General features: G+C 40.3%; 1 protein-coding gene and 1 long non-coding RNA gene across 2 annotated transcripts in view; one reads left to right on the top strand and one right to left on the bottom strand.

The window, feature by feature from the left end:
• LOC140712018 (uncharacterized) overlaps nt 1-21,349 on the top strand; it is a 50,433-nt gene that overhangs the window by 14,788 nt on the left and 14,296 nt on the right. The gene's annotated exons all lie outside the window — the stretch shown is intronic.
• Nucleotides 1,818-6,723, bottom strand: FABP2 (fatty acid binding protein 2). The gene is made up of 4 exons (XM_007999669.3): nt 6,621-6,723; nt 5,267-5,439; nt 4,130-4,237; nt 1,818-3,685 (listed from the first exon to the last, which is right to left on the bottom strand). The coding sequence occupies exons 1-4, from the start codon at nt 6,685-6,687 to the stop codon at nt 3,635-3,637; spliced, it is 399 nt and encodes a 132-aa protein (XP_007997860.2). The 5' UTR covers nt 6,688-6,723; the 3' UTR covers nt 1,818-3,634.

The raw sequence follows: 21,349 nt of genomic DNA on the forward strand, positions 1-21,349 counted from the left end.
ATGTTTTATACATAATACCTCAGTTAGCAACAAGCTCAGAAAATCATTATATTCTCCCCATTTTTCAAATGAGAAAAATTGAGAATCAGAACTTGAATTTTAGTCAGTAAATGGGAAGACAAGAATTTGGGTAAGTCTGTGATTCTAAAACCCAGTCTCTTTCACTACATCATTCCTAAATTTTAGGAAAGCTGAATCAGCCTGTATTTCCTGAACATTGGTCTTGTTTTTGGTCAGCTGTGGGTGATCTTGGGGACTCTTTTCAGGCTGTTTTCTTCAAATTTATGAGGCTTGCTACTGCCTTGGTGTCTTTGCTCCAGGGGGTTTCCTCTGCTTTAAACACGCTTCCCCCAGATATTTCATGAAAAACAGGACCATGTGTTGGATAGGTAACAGGGGATCTGATCATTCAGGGTCTTACAGGTCATTGTAAGAACATTGGCTTTTTCCTCTGAGTGAAAATGGGAGCCATTGCAGCAGTTTGAGCAGAGAAGTGACGTATCAAATTTAGATTTTTAAAGGATCCTTCTGGCTGCTGTGTAGAAAAAGAGACTAAAGGGATGGAGTGGGGAAGGTAGAAGTTTGTAGGCTTTTTAGAGAGTTATAACACTAATCCAGGAAAAAGATAATAGTGTCTCATACTAAGGTGATAGCAGTGGAAGTGATGGAAAGTGGCTGGATTCTGGAGTTATATGTGTATGTAAATACTATATTTTTAACTTCTTGTTATGGAAAATCTTAAGTACATACAAAAGTACTACAGAGATGAGTATAATGAATTCCTATGTTCCTATTCAGTGAGCCTATCATGTGTTATGTGTCAGGCACTTTGCAACAGCTGCAAGAATTGCCAACTTGTATCAATCTTCCTCCCCAACCCTAGATTGGGGAGAAAGCAATTTGAAGCAAATCCCAGATACCGTATTGCATGTGTAAATATTTCAGCTTCTACTACTCCAACTGCTTCTGACTGCCCCAACATTCTGCTGTTTACTCTATGGTTTCTGCTTGTTCATAGTTTCAGGTACTCATGACTTCTAATTACTGTTTGCTCTATTTGTCCTCCTTAAGCTTTTTTCCTTCCTATCAACTACTAACTCTGTACTTCTCAAATTCAAACTCCCTAAAAAGAGGTTCTTGTGGGTTCAGTTGTTATTTTTCCTTCTACACAGAGCTCATGATCTGGCCCAATTGTGGTCGATTGGCTCCTCTTGGGTCAGGGACCTTCTTTTGGCCAACCGCGGTGGTGTAACGACAAGGTTAGTTTTCCCAAGAAAGGGTTATTGAAATGGAAGTCACTTAACAAATAATAGGCTGCTCTCCAATACTAATACATAGTGGAAATTTAATTCTAGAAAGGATATAAATGGTGAAAAAAGTAAGCCTGCAATGAGACTAGAAGTAGATAAGTGTCTAATCACTGAGTACCGTTATTTTACAGTCTGACCTGACTCATTTAGAGTGCTATTCTTGGGTGCCACTGAGGAATTAAGCACATTTTTTTTCTTAATATATTTTTGTTTATAACAGGCTGAGTAATAGCATAGATAATAATGATCTAGGCTGAAAGTCAAGACCTACATTTAATTCTTCTGTTCATCATGGACTTTGTACAATATTACACAAGATAATAAACTTCTTTGTGCCTTTGTCTCTCTCCAGTGAGATTAATACCTACCTTTTCCTGATTCATATATGGTAGACACATAAGATTAGAGGGATAGAAGCATATTGAGCTTTTATGAAGAGAAGCGTGTGAAAATCTGAATAATTACTATTTCCTATGTGAAGATTTTTATGAAATTATAAAATGAACATAGATTTAAGGTTTTTTTTTTGTATAAATTTGAGGAGTACAAGTATAGTTTTGTGACATGGATATATTGCATAGTGGTAAAGTCTGGGCTATAACCATCGCCCCCTGAATAATGTACATTGTACCCATTAAGTAAGTCCTCATCCCTCACCCCGCCCCCCGGCCAACCCTGCAACTCTTCCAAGTCTCCAGCGTCTATTATTCTACACTCTGGTGTGTCCATGTGTAGACATTATTTAGCTCCCACTTATAAGTGAGAACACACAGTATCAACTTTCAAATATTACACACTCTCTAATCTATTATTTTCATCAGGTACTCAAACATTTTTCTTCCTACATTTTAATGTATGTGTCATATGTATATACGGCTTAGAACAGTGTGGGGCAAGTAGTAAGAGCTATGTAAATGTTAAACAGTTATCTGCATCAGTGTCAAAAAGAATTTGTCAAAAGTCCAGAGTTGCAGCTGCAAATGCTTAAAAATTTGACCCCTCTCTCCATCCCCTAATATATGTCCTGCTAAAATACAATTACATGAAGCACATAAAATAGTATGTCATGCGAAAATATGAATAAAAGGAAATTTTTTGAGCCCTGGAAAATTGGCAATGTATGTGTTTATGTGAAGAAAACCACCACCGCAACAAAAAAGAACGGGGGTGGTTAAAAATAACATTAATAACTGATATCTCCATTGTTCTCAAAGACTAGTTAGTGGACAGGCTGCATCAGAATCACCAGGAAATTTTCTAGAATTCTTGGTTCTATTAGCGATTCTGATAGAATAGAATAACAGTGGAGATTAAGAATGCAAAAACTGTTTAAGTTTCTCAGATGATCCTGATTTTCAACCAAGCCTGGGAATCACTGATATGTAGAAAAATGTAATACAATAATTTAATTTAGCTTAGTACATCATTTATTTCCTGTCATCCTATTCAAAGTGGTATGTATTGGGAAATATCTATCCCCAGGGAAGAGGACTGGGAGGATATCTGTAAAAATCAGAATGACAATTATCTCTGGATTATGAGTTATGGAAATACTTATTTTACATTTATGTTTCTTATTTCTAAGTTTTCTGGTTGAGCATATATTATTTTTATAATAATAGATATTACTTACAACCAGTGCCAGAAAATTATTCACAACCAGCACAAGATGTTAAGGAGTTATATGCAACCTATGTTTTTAGTTTATCAAATGTAAAGAAAAAAAGCAACTTGATAGGCTGAGGCAGGAGGATCACTTGAGGCCAGGGATTCAAGACCAGCCTGGGCAATATAGCAAGACCCCATCTCTAAAAAAAAAAAAAAATGAAAAGAAAAGAAAACAAAAATTAGCTGGGTATGGTGAAGTGTACCCATAGTCCTAGCTGCTCAGAAGGCTGAAGCAGGAAGATTGCATGAGTCCAAGAGTTTGAGGTTACAGCGAGCTATGATCTCTCCACTACATTCCAGCCTGAGAGACAGAGGAAGACCCTCTCTCTACCAAAACAATCTGTCAATTCATATTCACATACTTTTTGTTTTAAAAGGCAAGGCTACATATAAAGCAACAAGGACACAATATTTATTTTTGTTTTTTAAAATGTCACAAATTCTTTTAGTAAATGTATGTCTTAGAGAATATAAAACAAATTAAATCCTAATTAGCTTTTACTTCTTTTGCTTTGGCATGAATGGAAATATACCAATGTTTATAAAAGGTCCAATCAGTCAGTAACCTTATACTTGATGGGCTGAAAGAAACAGTTCTGGTACAATATAGATCTTCTGTCCAATGTGTATTTTGGGCTGTGCTCCAAGAATAATGTTCAGTCCTTTTTAAAGATCCTCTTGGCCTCTACTCCTTCATATACGTAAGTCTGAAAGGTGTTAACAAACAGAAGAATTTATCTTTAAGATTTACATCTAAATTAAGAAAAATATTGGTATTATTATAGTTTTATACTATATGAGTTTATACTATTTTTATATTATACATATTCATATATATGAGTATGAGTTTATACTATTTTTTGTTGTACTTGATAGCAAGATTTTATACAGATATAGGAGACAGCCATTTTAAAACACTTGGTTGGTAGTCATTTACATTTTCAGTTAAAATAGGCATTGATCATTTGACATATATAAGTTCTCTTTAGTAAATAGGCATCAGAAAATAGCTATACAATATTTTTTAAATCAGTAAGATTTATGAGAAAAGAAGTAGTCTGTTTACTGAAGATCTAGCTCAGCAGTGATAAAAATTATTGTTTTGTAGTAATTTTTGCCTTTTGAAAATAGCTATAAATGTTACAACTCACCTGGACTAGTTCATCGCCTATAATTTCTCGGACAGTATTCAGTTCATTTCCATTGTCTGTCCGTTTGAATTTTCCAATAAGTTTATTTCCCTCAAGGCTCCAGCTCCCCTACATAATAATGATGATAACAATAATGGCATTTATTAGGGTCTTACACATGTCAGGCACTGTTCTGAGTTCTGTAGACACAGTTTTTCATTTAATCTTCATGGTGACCCTATGAAATTGATACTATTATCCTACTTTACAGAAGAGGAGACTGTAAAATGGCCCAGTGATTCACCTAAAGTCACAGTCAGGATTGAACCTAGACCATTGGGCTACAGAGTATGTGTTGATAACCATTATGCTTGTTTTCTTAAATAATTTCCATATGCTGAATTTTAAGGCAGATGAGCAGGGCTTCTTTCTGAATCTTTCATGCTACATATCCAGAAATATAGTCATGGTTAACTTATTAACATGGTTAATAAGTTTCATGGAGAGGTTAACAACTCTGTGCTTGTTTTAATTTGTGTGATTGTGGAACTAATTAAAGAAAGGCATAACTGATAAAACATTCAGTAGTTAAATTGTCATTACAAACATACGTAATTTAAATAGAAAAATGTTGAGGCTAAAAAAGTTTTTAAAAAATTTGTTGAAAATGATGACTTCCTAAAATGCGTTATCTTAAACATGAAAAGGTACACTCCCAATGACCTGCACTACATCAAAGCTTGCCATTTGGTAACTCACTCATTTGTTCATTTGTCCATTTCTTTTATTATTTCAACATATTAAATTGCTATTACAGTTAAGTTACATATTAACTCTAAAAGCTTCTGTTGCTGTACTGTTTAAAAACACAGTTTTGATTTTTTTTATGAATAGGTCTATACTCAGTCATTCAAAAGATATTTTTTCTAATTCTTATTGTTCAATTCAGATTCTTCACAGATGCGTATAAAAATAAAAGTATAATACTTAAATAACCCTGCCAATTTGTGCAATATATAACATAGACAAACTTCATTGGCTTCTTCAGTAAATGAAGGAGACCTGCATTAATTAAACCAACCAATGAAATAGAGCAGAGATCATTTTAATATTGGGTAGAAAAATCAAGAATGCATTGCTCATAAAAAAAATTCTTACACTGAGTTCAGTTCCGTCTGCTAGGTTGTAATTAAAGGTGACACCAAGTTCAAAAACAACTTCAATGTTTCGAAAAGTGCTTGATTCTTTGACTGTGAATTTATTTCCTTCTTGTGTAATTGTCAGCTTCAAATTGTCATGAGCTGCAAGCTTCCTTTTCACTAAATTAACACCTGCAAAAGGTAAGACAATGGAGAAAATAAAGTCAAATCCCACAGGAAGCGTTTATTTTTCCAAGTTATGTTTTGTTTGTTTATTTTGAGGGTGGGAAGAAAACTCGGTAGCATTGCCTTTGCACAAGAGCATTCAGATTGCTTCTATAGAAGTTCAGTTTCAATCAGATAAAGAGAACTGATTAAAGTTGTTTTTCCAAAACTTGAGAAAAATTAAGTACAGTACAGAATTATAGAATCTTAGAGCTGAACAACTTTAATAAGATTAACAAGCTGTTCATTTCAGTGTTAAGTAAGTTAAGTTCTAGAAATATCAAATGAAGGATTAAAATGTATATTCATATATTTATGAGGAAGCACATATTCTACTTATACAGTATTCTTTTTTCTTAAATGCCCCTTTGTTTTTCATAGTGGCTTTCAAATTTTGAACTTCATAATTCTCTTTGTTTCTTGTGGCATTTCTGATACAAAAATGAGAAAATTAGCAAATGTTATAGCCAAAATCACTGTAAGAATCTACAAATTTTATAAATTTAAACTTAGAATTCCTAAACTGTAAGCTATAATTGATGCAGACTTTTCTTTTAGGGGAATGACACAAATTTGTTTGCCTATCTTATGTAGTATGGGCTGCCAGAGTATTGGTATCAATTTATAAATCAGTTAAATTAAGCCTCCCTGAAGAAAATGCATAGCTTCTCAAGATTATTCCAAAACTTTTGTAAGTTAGAAGAAATAAGAATTAAATCTAACTTATTCAGAGCTATAAATTTTAAGAGAGCCTTTTTCCATTACTTTCTTATACGGTCTTTGCTTTTCCATCTCCGAGAATTTAACATTTTCAAATCTGGAAGTTATCATTACACACTGCCATTTTCTTACTGTAAACAACAAAATCATTTTTCAGTTAAAGAGTGAAGGAAACATATCTGGATCTTTTTGGTGTTTTTCAGAGGACAGCACTCAAAGAATCTTTTCTTCCATTAGTGAGATAGTGGATTCTTCCTAATGCTAAGAAGTAAGAATATGATTTCCCTCCTCTGAATATCTTCTGGATCCTCACTACCACATTAGGAGCTATCTGTAAGCTATCTGTAATCTCCTAGAGATTTAGGAGTTAGAAAGAAAAATGTTTGTAAGAAAGCAAAGAATAAGCCACAAAGAAATAAAGTCTTTACCCATTTTTTCCATGAACTTATCATAGTTTTCACTCCGGTCTACCTTCCAAGTGCCATTAAACGCCATGATTTCAGTTGAGTCAGCCTCCAGGCAACTAGAGATTCAGGTCTGTCCTTGGGCAAGAATTTATTATATTTCTTATCTTAGAACCAACCCTATACTGTGATGTGGAAGTTTAAAGTTCAGGAAATCATGTAACTACTCTATGTCAAGGAATTAATTCTTATTAATTAGTAAGAATTCTTATTAATTCTTAATTAGTTAATTCTCATTCTGTACATTCCTGAGATCTTCTGAAATTCAACTGAATTAAAACATGAGAAGCATACCTATTCTGTCTTCAACTACAGTTTGTGGGCATATTATTTCAAGAATTAGAACGCATGCTATCAGAAGATTGTTTTTCTAAGTTCAAAGTGCACACTGTGTTGGAGCTAATATAATTTATAGCGTAAGTCAGATAACATCTGGGAAATGAGACCATGACCTGTCTCTTCTTCATAGCAGCAATTATCTTATAAAGTAAGACTTTATGATGAAATACAGTTGAAAAGTTAGTTAATAAGATTCGTTTTCTAATATGTCTTTTTGCATTGTGTTTAGCATCGCCAGGAGTTTGGATAAATATCATGGCACTTGGTACAGTGCATGACACACAATAAGTGCTCATTAATTTTTGTCTTGATCCTGAATGGTGATAGGCCACTGAGCAAAATTTCAAGAGGTACAAATGAGGCTGGATGGTATAAAAACTTGCATAAAAGAATTAGCTTTAAACATCTGCTATGTGCAAAGAGAACAAAATCCGGTTTTAGTTGTGCCATTAATTAAAACCACTCCTTCGTTTCAGTCTCACTGCCTCTCATCCCCAAACCCAGTAGAGTCAGAAGCCACAGCTCAGTATGTATGTGTGTTTAGGGTATAGAGGGTAGCTAGAAAGGTACAAAGAAAAGGTCACCATATCTCTCCTTTCCCTACTTCACGCTGCCAACCTGGAACAGGCCAAGCTTGGGGAGGAAACTTGGTGTGAAGTAAAGAGTTTTAATTACTAGTCTTAAGATGTTTATTACTAAAATGAGTCTATTATTGTGATTGAATGTGACCAGATAACATCTTATTAACTAAGGGTCAGGAAAGAAGCTCTAGGGCTTGCCCAAGATATTACTTAGGGTCAAGGGAAGATAAATCTAACAGATTTGAACAGAACATTGGGGAATAGAATCCTGGTGTTTAAATTTTGGTATTATTTTATATTTTGATTTTTAAAAATCTTTTAAACATTTTTGATATTGTTTGATTTTTTTATTTCGAGTTGCCCACTTTTTATTTTATTAAGTAAGCACTTTAAAAAGCAAACTATTTTCTACTAACTCTATTATTTCGTTAAAAAAGAAAAAGAGTTGCCTGGTGCAGTGTTTCTTGCCTGTAATCGCAGCTATTAGAGGCTGAGACAAGAGAATCACTTGAGGCCAGGAGTTCGAAACCAACAGTTTGAGGCTAGCCTAAGCAACATAGCGACAATCTGACTCTAAAAATTATAATAAAATAAATTAGCCAGGTATAATGGCACATGCCTGTAGTCCCAGCTACTTGGGAGGCTAAGGCAGGAAGATCTCTTGAGCCAGGAGTTGGAGATTGCAGTGAGTTGTGATCATGCCAGTCCACTCCAGCCTGGGCAACAGACAGACCCCATCTCTAAAAGATAAATAATTTTTTAAATGTCAAAAAAGGAACGAAAAAGAACACACATACACACTTATGAGCTGGGGACAAAGGTCGTAATGGGAAGTCCTTTACATTCATAATTTAAGCTTTGCTTTCAAAATTGGGTACATTGTGATTTTTTTCTCTTTTTTCAGAGAATTAAAACCTTACCACTTGGGAGCAATCAACCTAATATACTTTCAACTTGGAGGGAAGTAGAAAAGTTTGTTTAAAGCTAAGGACTAATAGTCTTTCAGGTAGTTGACTGGTTATGGTGATTTGTGAACTCAGAAGCCTATGGAGAATGAATCCAATCTTCCTTTCTAGGTCAGAAAAATAGGTATATCTGGTCACTGAAATAGAAATGTGGTAGAGTGAAAAGAACATGTGTTTTAGAAACAAAACCTGTTGACTTGGGCTTCAGTGCTGACTAAACATACTCTGCAGAATCTTCGTCAGATTACTTACGCAACCTCTCTGAGCCTCAGTGTTCTCATCAATAAAATGAAGACAATAATAATACCTGATATGCATATTTTATGAACAAATTCCATAAAGCACCCACCTGAACAACTTAGAGTAAAAGGTACTCATTAAATCTCTGTTTCTCTCCTAACTCTCTGACAAAGGAAATCTAGAAGCAATAACAATGTTTTAGAAGCATCCTAGGTCTCAAACCACTGTGATATTTTGTTAAGAAAACTCATGTCGTTCTAGTGTTTATGAGAAAGTCACCTAAAAGTTACTTAGGTATTTTATGATTTGCACTAGTGATCCACTTGGGACTGGCTATGCCTTGGATTTGCCTGTTAAGGATAGTATTGCACTGTATCACCCTCTGGGAATACATCTTTCCACTATGTGATCTCATAGCGATTGAAATGAAAGTGCCTGACTCAGGAAGGAAGGTTGGCAGGAAGAAACTAAAATGGTTTACCATTTTCACCATGACCTCACCTGTGTCTCATGGCCACTTTAAGCTTCACAGAAGGATTCAAATAGGATCAATGGAAAGCAAACAACGCTTCTTCTCACACAAGCCTGGTAACAAAATAAGCATGTTAAACTTTCAGTCTTAAATTTATATCAGTAGCAGTGACCTAATTTAACATTAGGTAGGACATCCTGTAATCTCTGTAGAGTGGCATCAGTGGTTTTTTTTCCTTAATGCTCAGATTATATTTTTAACATTACACTTTTCCTTCTCCAGCTCCCCGACTCTAGCTCCTCAGTTTTTATCACTTATCTGTAGTCCATCTAGAAAAGAATAAACAGAACTTAGGGGCCAATTTCCCTACAGATCTTTCCTACTGATGATATGATTGAGCCAACCAGCTAAGGGCAGACCCAGCCCTTTCTTTTCCATTTTGATAGTATTAAAAGACTTGAGTATTGCAGTTCGGGGTCATAAGTGGACTAAGTATATGTGTGCATGTGGATGCAGATGCTATGGAGGTAGAGCTATAGCTATACCCTCTGTCTCTGGGCTCTGCAGTCAACATCGCCCACGGAGTGGTCTGGAAGAAGTGGAAATCAGCAGAAACTCCTGTGGATCCCTATTCCACTCCTCCAAGGGAAAGTACAAACCACAATCCTTAGCATGGTTTACAAAGCTACTACTTAAATCTCCAGTTGCTTTTTCCATTCCCTACTGTGTACTACAAGATCTAGATCTATTAAACTTCTTGCAGTCCCCAGTCCCCTGAATGTCCATGCCTCTGCTGCTTCAGGTCTCAGCTTGAATGCTGATTGCTCAAAGATTCTTGCCTTGAACTACCAAGATTGAGTCAGGCAACCCTTCTTCTCTCAGGTGAGACCTTCTAAAGGTCTCAGAGTAGCTCATAAAAGACACAGCTGTTTCATAATAACCAAAGGAATATTGTTATCATGAAGTCCAGCGACATCATTAGCAAGGGCAGTAGTGTGGTAAAATCTCATCTCAAAGAAATAATGTTCTAGAGATCAAAAAATCCTTTTACCCCATTGTATGATAGAAGGGAGTGTGCTTGTAGAGTATTATTCTTCATATATCCTTATGGTGAAATAGCATTTTAAGGCATATTCTAATCATCTCAGAATTTGTGTATCCTATTTTTGATCTCAAGTTGTTTAGCTTTTTGTGTGTCAAAAAATAGAAGCCTCTATCAGAGCTATATGAGAGAAGGATTTGAGGGACAGATAGAAGGGGTAACAGAAAAGTCTTAAGGTTACTGTCAAATCCCTAGCAGTGAATGGGGAATGAGAAAGAATTCTACAGTTGGCCGACAAAGCTTATTTCATTCTGTTTTAATGATTAGCCTCTAAATTTTAGAAATATTATGACCTATTTAATTAGGTTTTAGATTTTGTATCTGGGATGACTGGTTGGTTTTCTTTCAAAGAGATTATAAATGTACAGCAGTGTGCGGAAGAATGTCTACCACAGAGTGGAGAGTGTGGCTTGCTATTTCTCATTAATAACAAAACAGCTTAAGAAAACAGCCATTTTAGAAGATTCATGTGTCCATTGAATGATTTTGCATGAAGGATTTATGACTCCTTCTTAGTAGTCTGTGTTTATTCCCAAAATGATGAGTCCCTTTCAAGTGATGCAGATAGGAGGTTGTTCATCTCCTATGCCCCTCATACCACAGGTAGAAAGAGATGGGTTTGCATTATCATAGCTCCCTACTGCCACATCCAAACCAGTATGTTTCTGCCTTTTTCCAAATAAAATACTGTTTTCTGAGGCCACTCTCATTTGGCTGTGGTCCAGCCTACTTCATCATTGTTATCTGCCATCCACTCCCTCTAGCATTATCATCTACCATCTATCACTGAAAATCTTGGTACTTGGCTCACCATTATCTGTGTCCTGCCATCATCCTGGGTGACCTCAAAGTCCATGTGGATAAGCCACTTGTCAGTCTGGCTTCACAGCTCCTTAACCCCTTTATATCTAATGACCTTTACTTCTTTTATGCTTTATCCACTTACATCCAGCACTGTGTCCTGTGATCTTTCATCATTAAAGCTGCTCCTTCTGTTGTATTTAACATGCCACTCTGACCACAGCTTTCCATGCTCTCAGCTCCTTTATTTTCTCCTGCACATTAGTTACTGGCTTGGAGAGAAATTTTCTCAGTTGTTGCCTCTATTTTCTCTCAAGTTAAAGCCCCCTCCTGTTTTATTTAAATTCTCTATTCAATTGATACACTGTTTCCAATTTTAAAACTCCCTCACTTTTTCCTGCACTGACCTAGGTGCTATTAGGCATGCGTGGTTTCTAGTCTTAGACTAATTATCAGCACTCCCTGGCAAGACTTCTGTGTATTTCAATCAGCTTCCTCCACATTTGCAACAATGGCTGTGCCTTTAATCACCCTCCTGTAGCCTTTTACCCTTGCCCTCAGCAGACAACCTGCACATTACTTCACAGAGGAAATAAACCATCAAACAATTCCCTCAATATATGCCTTCTCAATTACAGAGTTACCTGCTATTACTTTTTTTACTCCTATTAGTTGTTACACTTATGTATGAGGTTGTTTTTGCATTGCTATAAAGAAATACCTGAGATTGGGTAATTTATAAAGAAAAGAGGTTTAATTTGCTCATGATTGTGTAGACTATACAGGAAGCATGGTGACATGTACTTCTGGGGAGGCCTCAGGAAGCTTCCGATCATGGCAGAAGGCAAAGGAGAGCAGGCACATCACATGGCAAAAGCAGGAGCAAGCGAGAGGGGGAAAGTGCCACATACTTTTAAATGACCAGATTTCATGAAAACTCACTATTGCGAGGACAGTGTCAATGGAATGGTAAACCATTCATGAGAAATCTGCCCCCATGAGCCACTCACCTCTTACCAGGCCTCATCTCCAACATTGGGGATTACATTTCAACGTAAGATTTGGGTGGGGACAACATCGAACCATATCAACCCACTTTTTTCTTTCAACATATATTTTAATTCCTACTATGGTCTAGGCACTGTGCCACATTATAAACAGAAAGATAAACACATACCGTTTCAGTCAAGGGAAAGCAAGGCTTGAAATTGCAATAGTGTGTCACACGTAAAGTTTTTTTTTTTTTTTTTTTTGGTTTTGTGGGGTTTTTTTTTTTCCTGTTTCTTATCACTCCCTCTTTCTTTTTTATTTATTTGCTTATTTGGGTGAGGTGAGATGTGAAGACAATCAAGTCTCTCCCATTAGACATGAAGATACCTAAATTCTGTTGACATTTCTAGAACCTACTCAATCTTTCTCCTTCTCTTTATAGCCAGGCTTCTTGAAAAAATAATCTGTACTTTTTGTCTTCACATGCTTATCCTTCATTAATACCTCAGTCTACTGCAATGTGGCTTTCATATTCACCAGTCCACTGAAACTACTCACTAAGGTCATAGATGAATTTTTAGTTGTCAAACCAAATGCACACCCTGGTCCTTATTTTATGTCATTGTACCACTGACATTGCTATGGGAGCTTACACTATCCTCCTATATGTAATTAATAACTGATGTCTGGCTTATCTGTTTAGTAATAGATGTATGTGTTTAACAGTGCCAGTAAATGTAGGGTGCTAATTCCTTCCTCACCAGTGGGGTGCATGAGAAGCTATTGAAACAATTGGCAGCACAAATGGAGTGGACCAGCCCTCATGCAGGATACCAGCTCAACTTGATCTACCTGCTGTCGGCTGATGGTTCCGTAACACATCAACAGTCACCTGGGTCAGAACCATGAGCTGACGATGGGCCTTCCCTTTGGTCTGCACAGTGTTTTGTGGTCTTCAGGTGTTGTCATCTTCTCCCATACTAAAATGCTGTCATCTCCTAGACATGAATGTTTAATTGCACCCCAGCATGACATTTGGCCTGTGCTTAGCAGGCAGTTTTGAGGCCCTGGCTTATTAATGAACAAAAGCACAGCACATAAGCCAACACTTAAGTCCTAATTAGCAAGAATCAGGCTGTATCTCTGTAGTCCCTGCGTCTACTCTGGTCACCATCTCTGTATGCTTAGGGCAGCCATGTGAACATTATTTATTATTGTACACTCTAAGACAATAGTTATTATGTAGGCAGAAGTAGTGGCCTTGTTTGTTTCTTGTGCTGCTGCTCCCCTTGCTGCTGTCCCATACACCCTCCTGACGAGGTATACATCTATGGTGCCTCATGGTTCAGGCACTGATGAGTAAAGAAAATGGGAAGAAAGAGTTTGATATTAGCCCCTACCGAAGCATATGAAGAAGCGTCTCAGCTGCTTTCATTGAAAAATTCCTAGCCAGTGTGTGGGCTTTTCTTATCACTGCTGCTTATCAGCATGTCAAAAGTCTAATCTTCAGACTGCAAGTCTTGACGGCCTTAGACATAATGGCCTTACTGCATGTGGAGCTAACCCCAGGGAGATGGAGTGGCACTCTCTGGAGGATTAGGTGGTCTCCTTCAATGTGGGTTGATGGGCTCCTGAACTCTTTCCTTTAACCATGCAGAGAGTCTACACTGCCAGTGATCATGTGCCACAACTCTATAGATGCAGAAACTCAAAATATTCAAAATATTCCGAAACAGTTTCCGTTGAAAGGAAAGAGAAAAGCAGTCAGGTGCCAAGCTCTGGTCAAGAGAACTAGTAGATGGCTCACAAGAACACTCTGTCGCTACTGTCTGTGCCTCTGTCACAATAAATATCCTGATCCTTCAGTTTTAAAGGTGCAGGGCCATTTTCCTCCTTTTCTTACTGGTAGTTCTCAAGATAACAGTATGATATGCTGGGAATGCAATATCCTGATAATCAGGTGACATTGGTCAGAACAGCCCAGGCTCTTATAGTCCCTACTCGAAACAGAATGGCCTTTAATGCTTGTGTCCAGCAAACCACATCCCGGGAGAAAACCCAAGGTGGGCTGCTTTCTGTGGTCCCTCAGTTGTAGTGCAAGTGAAGCATTTATGGTCAAAATTCCGTCCATCTGCTCTGGGTAGCCTTCCTGATCTTGTGATAGCGGTTCATATTGAATCCTAGACTTCTGTTGTCTTTTGTTTGCTATTTGTAAGTAATACATTCACTTCATGGAATTTATGTATGAATGTGTTTGGTCTCATTGTACTCAGAAAAGTTGGTAGCCATTGCACAGTGAACCCGCTTCATAATTGGTGAAAACAACTATGACCCCCTTGTGCCACAGCAAGGAGGTTAATTCAGCCAAACATAAACTTCATGTTCGTAAAACCCTGTAGCACAATTATTGCCATGTGGGAGGCCTTTAACAATGGTGATGCTGATTTGAAGAACTCTGAAGGAAGAAATTTACACAAATGGGTTGGGTAAATGGGAGTCCCTCCTAACTTAAAGCAACCCTTACTCCCCTCCGCCTAAAAAGAGTGGAGAGAGGCCGGGTGCGGTGGCTCAGGCTTGTAATCCTAGTACTTTGGGAGGCCGAGGTGGGCAGATCACAAGGTCAGGGGTTCAAGACCAGCCTGACCAACATGGGGAAGCCACATCCCTACTAAAAATACAAAAATTAGCCGGACGTGGTGGCGGGCACCTGTAATCCCAGCTACTTGGGAGGCTGAGGCAGGAGAATCGCTTGAACCTGGGAGGTGGAGGTTGCAGTGAGTCGAGACCATGCCACTGCACTCCAGCCTGGGTGACAGGGCAAGACTCCATCTCAGGGGGAAAAAAAAAAAAAGTGGATAAGAACTGAAACAGGTTTAAAATTTCACCTAATTGGAAATGCAAAGTTTACAAAAATAATATTTAAAATAAAAGGTTAAATGAGTGCTCATTGAATTTTATGCCTCCGCAAAATAGGTTGTGAATTAACTTCCACATTTGTTGAAAGTCATCAAAGTTGGGAAGCCTCCGTGTCTGAAATTCACATGTGGCTCAAAGAAGAATTATACCTGGGGATACCCCAAAGTTTAAATATTGTATGCCCTATGATATTATGAGGAATTACTGTATATAAAACAGGTTGTCTTCTTTTAACTCTGAAAATCATATTATCTTGTCTAAATTCTCCATAACGCATCACTCTGCAGTAGTATCCTATAGTGGACATAGGTTTCCTGACCAATGAGCACGAAAATTAAGTGTGCGACTCACCTATGTTCTTATCAAAATGGAAATCCCCAAATCCCACCAGTTAGAGTAACATGACAGAATGTCAGATTTTTGGAATATATAAGTTTTCTGTAAGGTTATTAGGTATTGATTCCATTTTATTAATACATATAAATATATTTAGATACCTATTTCTCCTGTGTTTTAGTATTAATAGGTTGTGTCTTTTAATTCATCCAGTTGATCTAAGTTACCAAGTTTGTGGGTTATGGAGATTGTAATTTTCTTTATTATTTTATCATCCATGGGCTCTCTAATATAAAGGCCTCTTTTAATTATTATATTATTAGGTTGGTGCAAAAGTAATTGTGGTTTTGGACCATGAATTTTAAATTTTTGTAACTAGGCTACAACACATCTTTATTAATCAAAATAGAACCCATTACAATGGGCTGGGTATAGTGGCTCAGGCCTGTAATCCCAGCACTTTGGGAGGCTGAGGCAGGCGGATCAGGAGGTCAGGAGTTTGAGACCAGCCTGATCAACATGGTGAAATCCCGTCTCTACTAAAAACACAAAAATTAGCTGGGCGTGGTGGCATGTGCCTGTAATCCCAGCTACTCAAGAGGCTGAGGCAGGAGAATCTCTTGAACCCAGGAGGCAGAGGTTGCAGTGAGCCGAGATTGCACCTTTGTACTCTGGCCTGGGCAACAGAGTGAGACTCTGTATAAAAAAACAAAGAAAAAAAGAAACCATTACAATGAACACATTTTTGCCAATGAGAAATAAACTTGTTTGTTCCATGCTTTCAGGGTTCGATGAATTCTTGGAAAGCATTTTCTGCAGCCTGCTGGTTGTGTAAGTGTTTTCCCTGCAAAAAGTTGTCAAGATGCTTAAAGAAGTGGTAGTTGGTTGGCAAGAGGTCAGATGAATATGGCAGATGAGGCAAAACTTCATAGCCCAGTTTATTCAACTTTTGAAGCCCTGGTTGTATGACATGTGGTCAGGCGTTGTGGAGAACTGGGCCCTTCCTGTTGACCAGTGCCGGCTCCAGGTGCTGCAGTTTTCCATGCATCTCATCGATTAGCTTGGCATGCTTCTCAGATGTAATGATTTCACCAGGATTCAAAAACTGTAGTGGATCAGAAGACCGGCAGCTGACCACCAAACAGTGACCATGACCTTTTTTTGGTGCAAGTTTGACTTTGGGAAGTGGTTTGGAGCTTCTTCTCAGTCCAACCTCTGAGCTGGCTGTTGTATGAAATCCACTTTTTGTGGCATATCACAATCTGATCAAGAAATGGTTCATTGTTGTTTCATAGAATAAGAGAAGATAACACTTCAAAAGGATGATTTTTAAAATATTTGGTCAGCTCATGAGGCACCCACTTATCAAGCTTTTTCGACTTTCCAATTGGCTTCAAATGCCGGATGACCATAGAATGGTCGACATTAAATTCTTCGCCAACTTCTCGTGTAGCTGTAAGAGGATGGAATTCAGTGGTTGCGCTCAATTGGTCGTTATCAACTTCTGGTGGCTGCCCACTACGCTCTTCATCTTAAAGGCTCTGGCCTCCTTTGCAAAACTTCTTGAACCACTGCGCTGTACATTAATTAGCAGTTCCTGGGCCAAATGCGTTGATGTTGTGAGTTGTCTTCCCTGCTTTAGGACCCATTTTGAACTCGAATAAGAAAGTCGCTTGAATTTGCTTTTTGTCTGACATCATTTCCATAGTCTAAAATAAATAAGTACTAAATCATTAGCAAAAAAACAAAGGCAAGAAATACCCATTAAAATGATGAATAACATAACCACATTTATTTAAGAGGGTATTCTAGTATCAAACAGCAAATTCCAAGAATGCAAAAACTGTCATTACTTTTGTACTCACCTTACAGTAATTTGCGTGATTTCTTTTCTTCTTTGTTAGCCTGGCTTGATAGTTACCAATTTTGTTGATCTTTATGAAGAAACAGCTATTGTCCTATTGAGTTCTTCTGTTGATTTTCTGTTTTCAGTGCCATTGACTTGTCATCTTGTTTTTATTTCTTCTGAGTGAATTTGGCTTATATTGTTCTTTTTTTTTTTTTTTTTTTTTTTTTTTTGAGACTTAGTCTCGCTCTGTCGCCCAGGTGGCCTTGCTCTGTCGCACGAGGTCAGGAGATCGAGACCATCCTGGCTAACACGGTGAAACCCCGTCTCTACTAAAAATACAAAAAATTAGCCGGGCGTGGTGGCAGGCGCCTGTATTCCCAGCTACTCGGGAGGCTGAGGCAGGAGAATAGCTTGAACCGAGGAAGTGGAAATTGCAGTGAGTCGAGATCATGCCACTGCACGCCAGCATGGGTGACAGAGCAAGGCTCTGTCTCAAGAAAAAAAAAACATATTAGCTGGGCATGGTGGTGCATGCCTGTAATCTCGGCTATTCGGGAGGCTGAGGCAGGAGAATTGCTTGAACCGGGACCCGGGAGGCGGAGGTTGCAGTGAGCTGAGATCATGCCACTGCACTCCAGCATGGGCTAAAAAGCGAGACTCTGTCTAAAACAAAAAGAAAAAGAAATTATATATATATATGTATGTATGTATTTGAAGTATTATCCCATGAGAGCAGGTGTTCCAGAAGACCTCATTTAAATACAGAATCTGAATGGGGGCCCATGTCACACCTGCCATTTTTTCATCTTTGCAGCTGGGCTTTTCTCCTGTGCTGGACTCTGCTGTTTCCCACAAAGTGTTCAGAGAGTCTGCTCTGAATCCTACAACCAGGAGATGAGAAGCACAGAGTGACACCAGCAGGAGAACATAAAGATGCGGTGACAGTTGTCCTCCTCCTGCAAAGTCCAGAGCAGTGCACTCCTACCGCTGGTGCCCTAGCTAAGCCTGGGGGGCAGCATGCCCGATGATAGTCTGGGAGTGCTGCAGTCAGGGTCCCCACATCCAGCCTGTGCCCTTGCACTCTGCATGACCATGGCCATTGCCACCTCAGAGCCCCTGGGTACAGAGCAATGCATCCTACCAGAGCTGCATGTGAGGAAGGAGCACGTGAGTCCTGGGAAAGAGCTGAGGCCCTGCAGGGGGAGGTGGCCAGGATTGAGACCAGATGACTGTGTGGAGAATCGTCTGTGGGTGTGAGTGGCACTGTGGGGTCAGTGCCCGGGTTCTGCTGCTCCTCCTCCTCAAAGATCAGGGCCCAAGCAGGGCCTGGCGTGTGTGTGGCACCTGAAACTGCAGGGCCACCACCCAAGTGTGAGGCTGTCACGGGGACCTGAACACAGTGTCGTCTGCAGACCCCACCCATCCATTGGCCCCAAATCCTGGCCAGCTTCTGCCAAGGTGAGAGGGTGGAATTTGGAAGGTGGGTGTAAGCTGAAGCCTGTCCCCCAGTGGCTGACATACAGTGTTGACACTCTCTGTGTGGGGGAAAGAAAGAGAGATCAGACTGTTATTGTGTCTATGTAGAAAGACGAAGACATAAGAAAGTCCATTTTGGTCTGTACTAAGAAAAATTCTTCTGCCTTGAGATGCTGTTAATCTGTAACCCTAGCCCCAACCCTGTGCTCACAGAAACATGTGCTGTATTGACTCAAGGTTTAATGGATTTAGGGCTGTGCAGGATGTACCTTAGTAAAAATGTGTTTGCAGGCAGTATGCTTGGTAAAAGTCATCGCCATTCTCCAGTCTGGAGTACCCAGGGACACAGTGCACTGCGGAAAGCCCCAGGGACCTCTGCCCAAGAAAGCCTGGGTATTGTCCAACGTTTCTCCCCACTGAGGCAGCCTGAGATATGGCCTCATGGGAAGGGAAAGACCTGACTGTCCCCCAGCCTGACACCCGTAAAGGGTCTGTGCTAAGGAGAATTAGTGAAAGAGAAAGGTCTTTTTGCAGTTGATACCAGAGGAAGGCATCTGTCTCCTGCTCATCCCTGGGAATGGAATGTCTCAGGGTAAAACCTGACCATACATTCTATTTACTGAGATAGGAGAAAACCGCCTTATGGCCGGAGGTGAGACATGCTGGCGGCACTACTACTCTTTACTGCACGGAGATGTTTGTGTCAAGTCAAACATAAATCTGGCCGACGTGCACATCGAGGCACAGCACCTTTCCTTAAACTTGTTTATGACACAGAGTCCTTTGCTCACATGTTTTCCTGCTGACCCTCTCCCCACCACTACCCTGTAGTCCTGCCACATCCCCCTTGCCGAGGTAGTAGAGATAGTGATCAATAAATACTGAGGGAACTCCAGAGACCAGTGCCGGTGCGGGTCCTCCATATGCTGAGCGCAGGTCCCCTGGGCCCACTTTTCTTCCTCTATACTTTGTCTCTGTGTCTTATTTCTTTTCTCAGTCTCTCATCTCCACCTTTCGAGAAATAGCCACAGGTGTGGAGGGGCAGGCCCCCTTCACTCTGATGCCGCTCTTGCCCTCACCTAGCTCTCTCATACCTGGGATTCTAAGGGGTCTGCCCCAGGGTTGCATGTCCACTGCCAGTCAGAGATGAGCACGTCAATGCCTCCTGGATGTGGGGCTACTGGTGGTCAAGGCCTAGCAGTATGTGGAGGGTCTTCTCAGAGGGGCCATGGGGCCAGGGAATGGGACGGGGCGCTAACTCCACCCTGCACAGGAACCGCAGCCCCCAGCCAAGCCGGCCCAAGTATTCCAGGTGCTGTCCACCCTACATGCACACTGCCAGGCTCCAGGTGGCCTGGCAGAGAGGGATGGCCTGGTGGGCAGCTGAGAAGCCAGAATGAAGGGGACATGCACTGCCATCCGCAGTCTGGCAGCCATGAGCAGGGAGGCTGTTGCCTGGTGAGTGAGGGGGATTGGGGAAGAGCAGGCAGCCCAGTCAGCCTGATTTACTAGTGAATGAACTGTGGGCAGAGCCGCTCCTGGCTGAGGGCTGGGGTTGGGGCAGTCTGTTTGGATCTCCTGGACTCCAGGCTGCCAGCTGCCTGCCCAGGGTCTGAATGTCCTACTGTGACCTGTTTCCTCACCTGGCCCAGAGGACAGATAGGGAAGGCTTGTTTTGAGGATTAGGCAGGGTAATTCCAGTAAGCCCTCATTAGCTTGCCTATCCTCCAGGTCTTTTTGATCTCTTTTTTCTCTTCTTTGTTATGAAACTCTGGAGAATTATCCTCCAGCATGTCTTCAGCTGGGGAGGTGGAAAGGCTGGACCTTGCCCTTGGCTTCAGGGTCCCTTCTGGGTGCCCCCTCCTCCTGGGGTTTTTAAAAGCATATACTTAGCAACATGCCCTGTAGCTGAGAGAGCTGCAGAGAACCTGCTGCATGTCCAAACCAGAACACTTTGTTCCCTGACCCCAGGCCCTCATCACACCCCAAAGCCCAAATACTTTCAGGTGGCCAGCTTCAGACAAGAGCCTGAACTCAATGCTTGTTTTCTGGGGTCTACACAGGCCCGTATGATGAAGCTACCTCCATTCTACCCCTGTGCCTCCCCCAATCCATTAGGGGCCTCAACTCCAGTGATCCCTAACAGGGAACAAGGTTCCCCAGGCAGGGAATGCAGCCCTCCCCAGGATGCTGGCCTGGCCACGTCCCAATGGACATCAGTCCTGGAGCGAGAGGTCCAAGGCAGGGAGTTTCATCCCCCATTTCACCGGGTGTGGTGACCTTTCTGGGTTCCTAGCCTTCAAGATGGGATTTTTACACTGTGCCACAGTGGGGGAAAGCGAGGCACAGGGCCAGTGAGTGGGAAAGAAAGAAAACCTCTGCGACTAGGAAACGTGTCCCTTGCCCAGCACAGCCGCTCCAGGATAGCACCCTTTGGGATGTGCCGCTGAGCTGTTCTTGGCACGTGGCATGGCACTGTGGTGGAGGTCAGCAGCTTGTGGAGTTGGGGGTGGGGGTGCTGGCAGGAGCAGGTAATTCTGGACCCACCATGGGGAGGAAGGGGACATTGCCCCTTTCCCCACACCTTGGGCACAGCAGGAATTTTCTTCTTTGATGTGTGTAGGCA

This window comes from Chlorocebus sabaeus, chromosome 7 (assembly GCF_047675955.1).
Source record: "Chlorocebus sabaeus isolate Y175 chromosome 7, mChlSab1.0.hap1, whole genome shotgun sequence".
Taxonomy (NCBI): Eukaryota; Metazoa; Chordata; class Mammalia; order Primates; family Cercopithecidae; genus Chlorocebus; species Chlorocebus sabaeus.

Excerpts from the sequence above, each read along its gene's own strand:
- FABP2 (XM_007999669.3), bottom strand. The coding sequence starts at position 6,687 with ATGGCGTTTAATGGCACTTGGAAGGTAGACCGGAGTGAAAACTATGAT. Across the intron at positions 5,440-6,620 it reads TAAGTTCATGGAAAAAATGG|GTGTTAATTTAGTGAAAAGG; the intron begins GTAAAGACTTTA and ends TACCTTTTGCAG. Across the intron at positions 3,686-4,129 it reads TAGGCGATGAACTAGTCCAG|ACTTACGTATATGAAGGAGT; the intron begins GTGAGTTGTAAC and ends AACACCTTTCAG.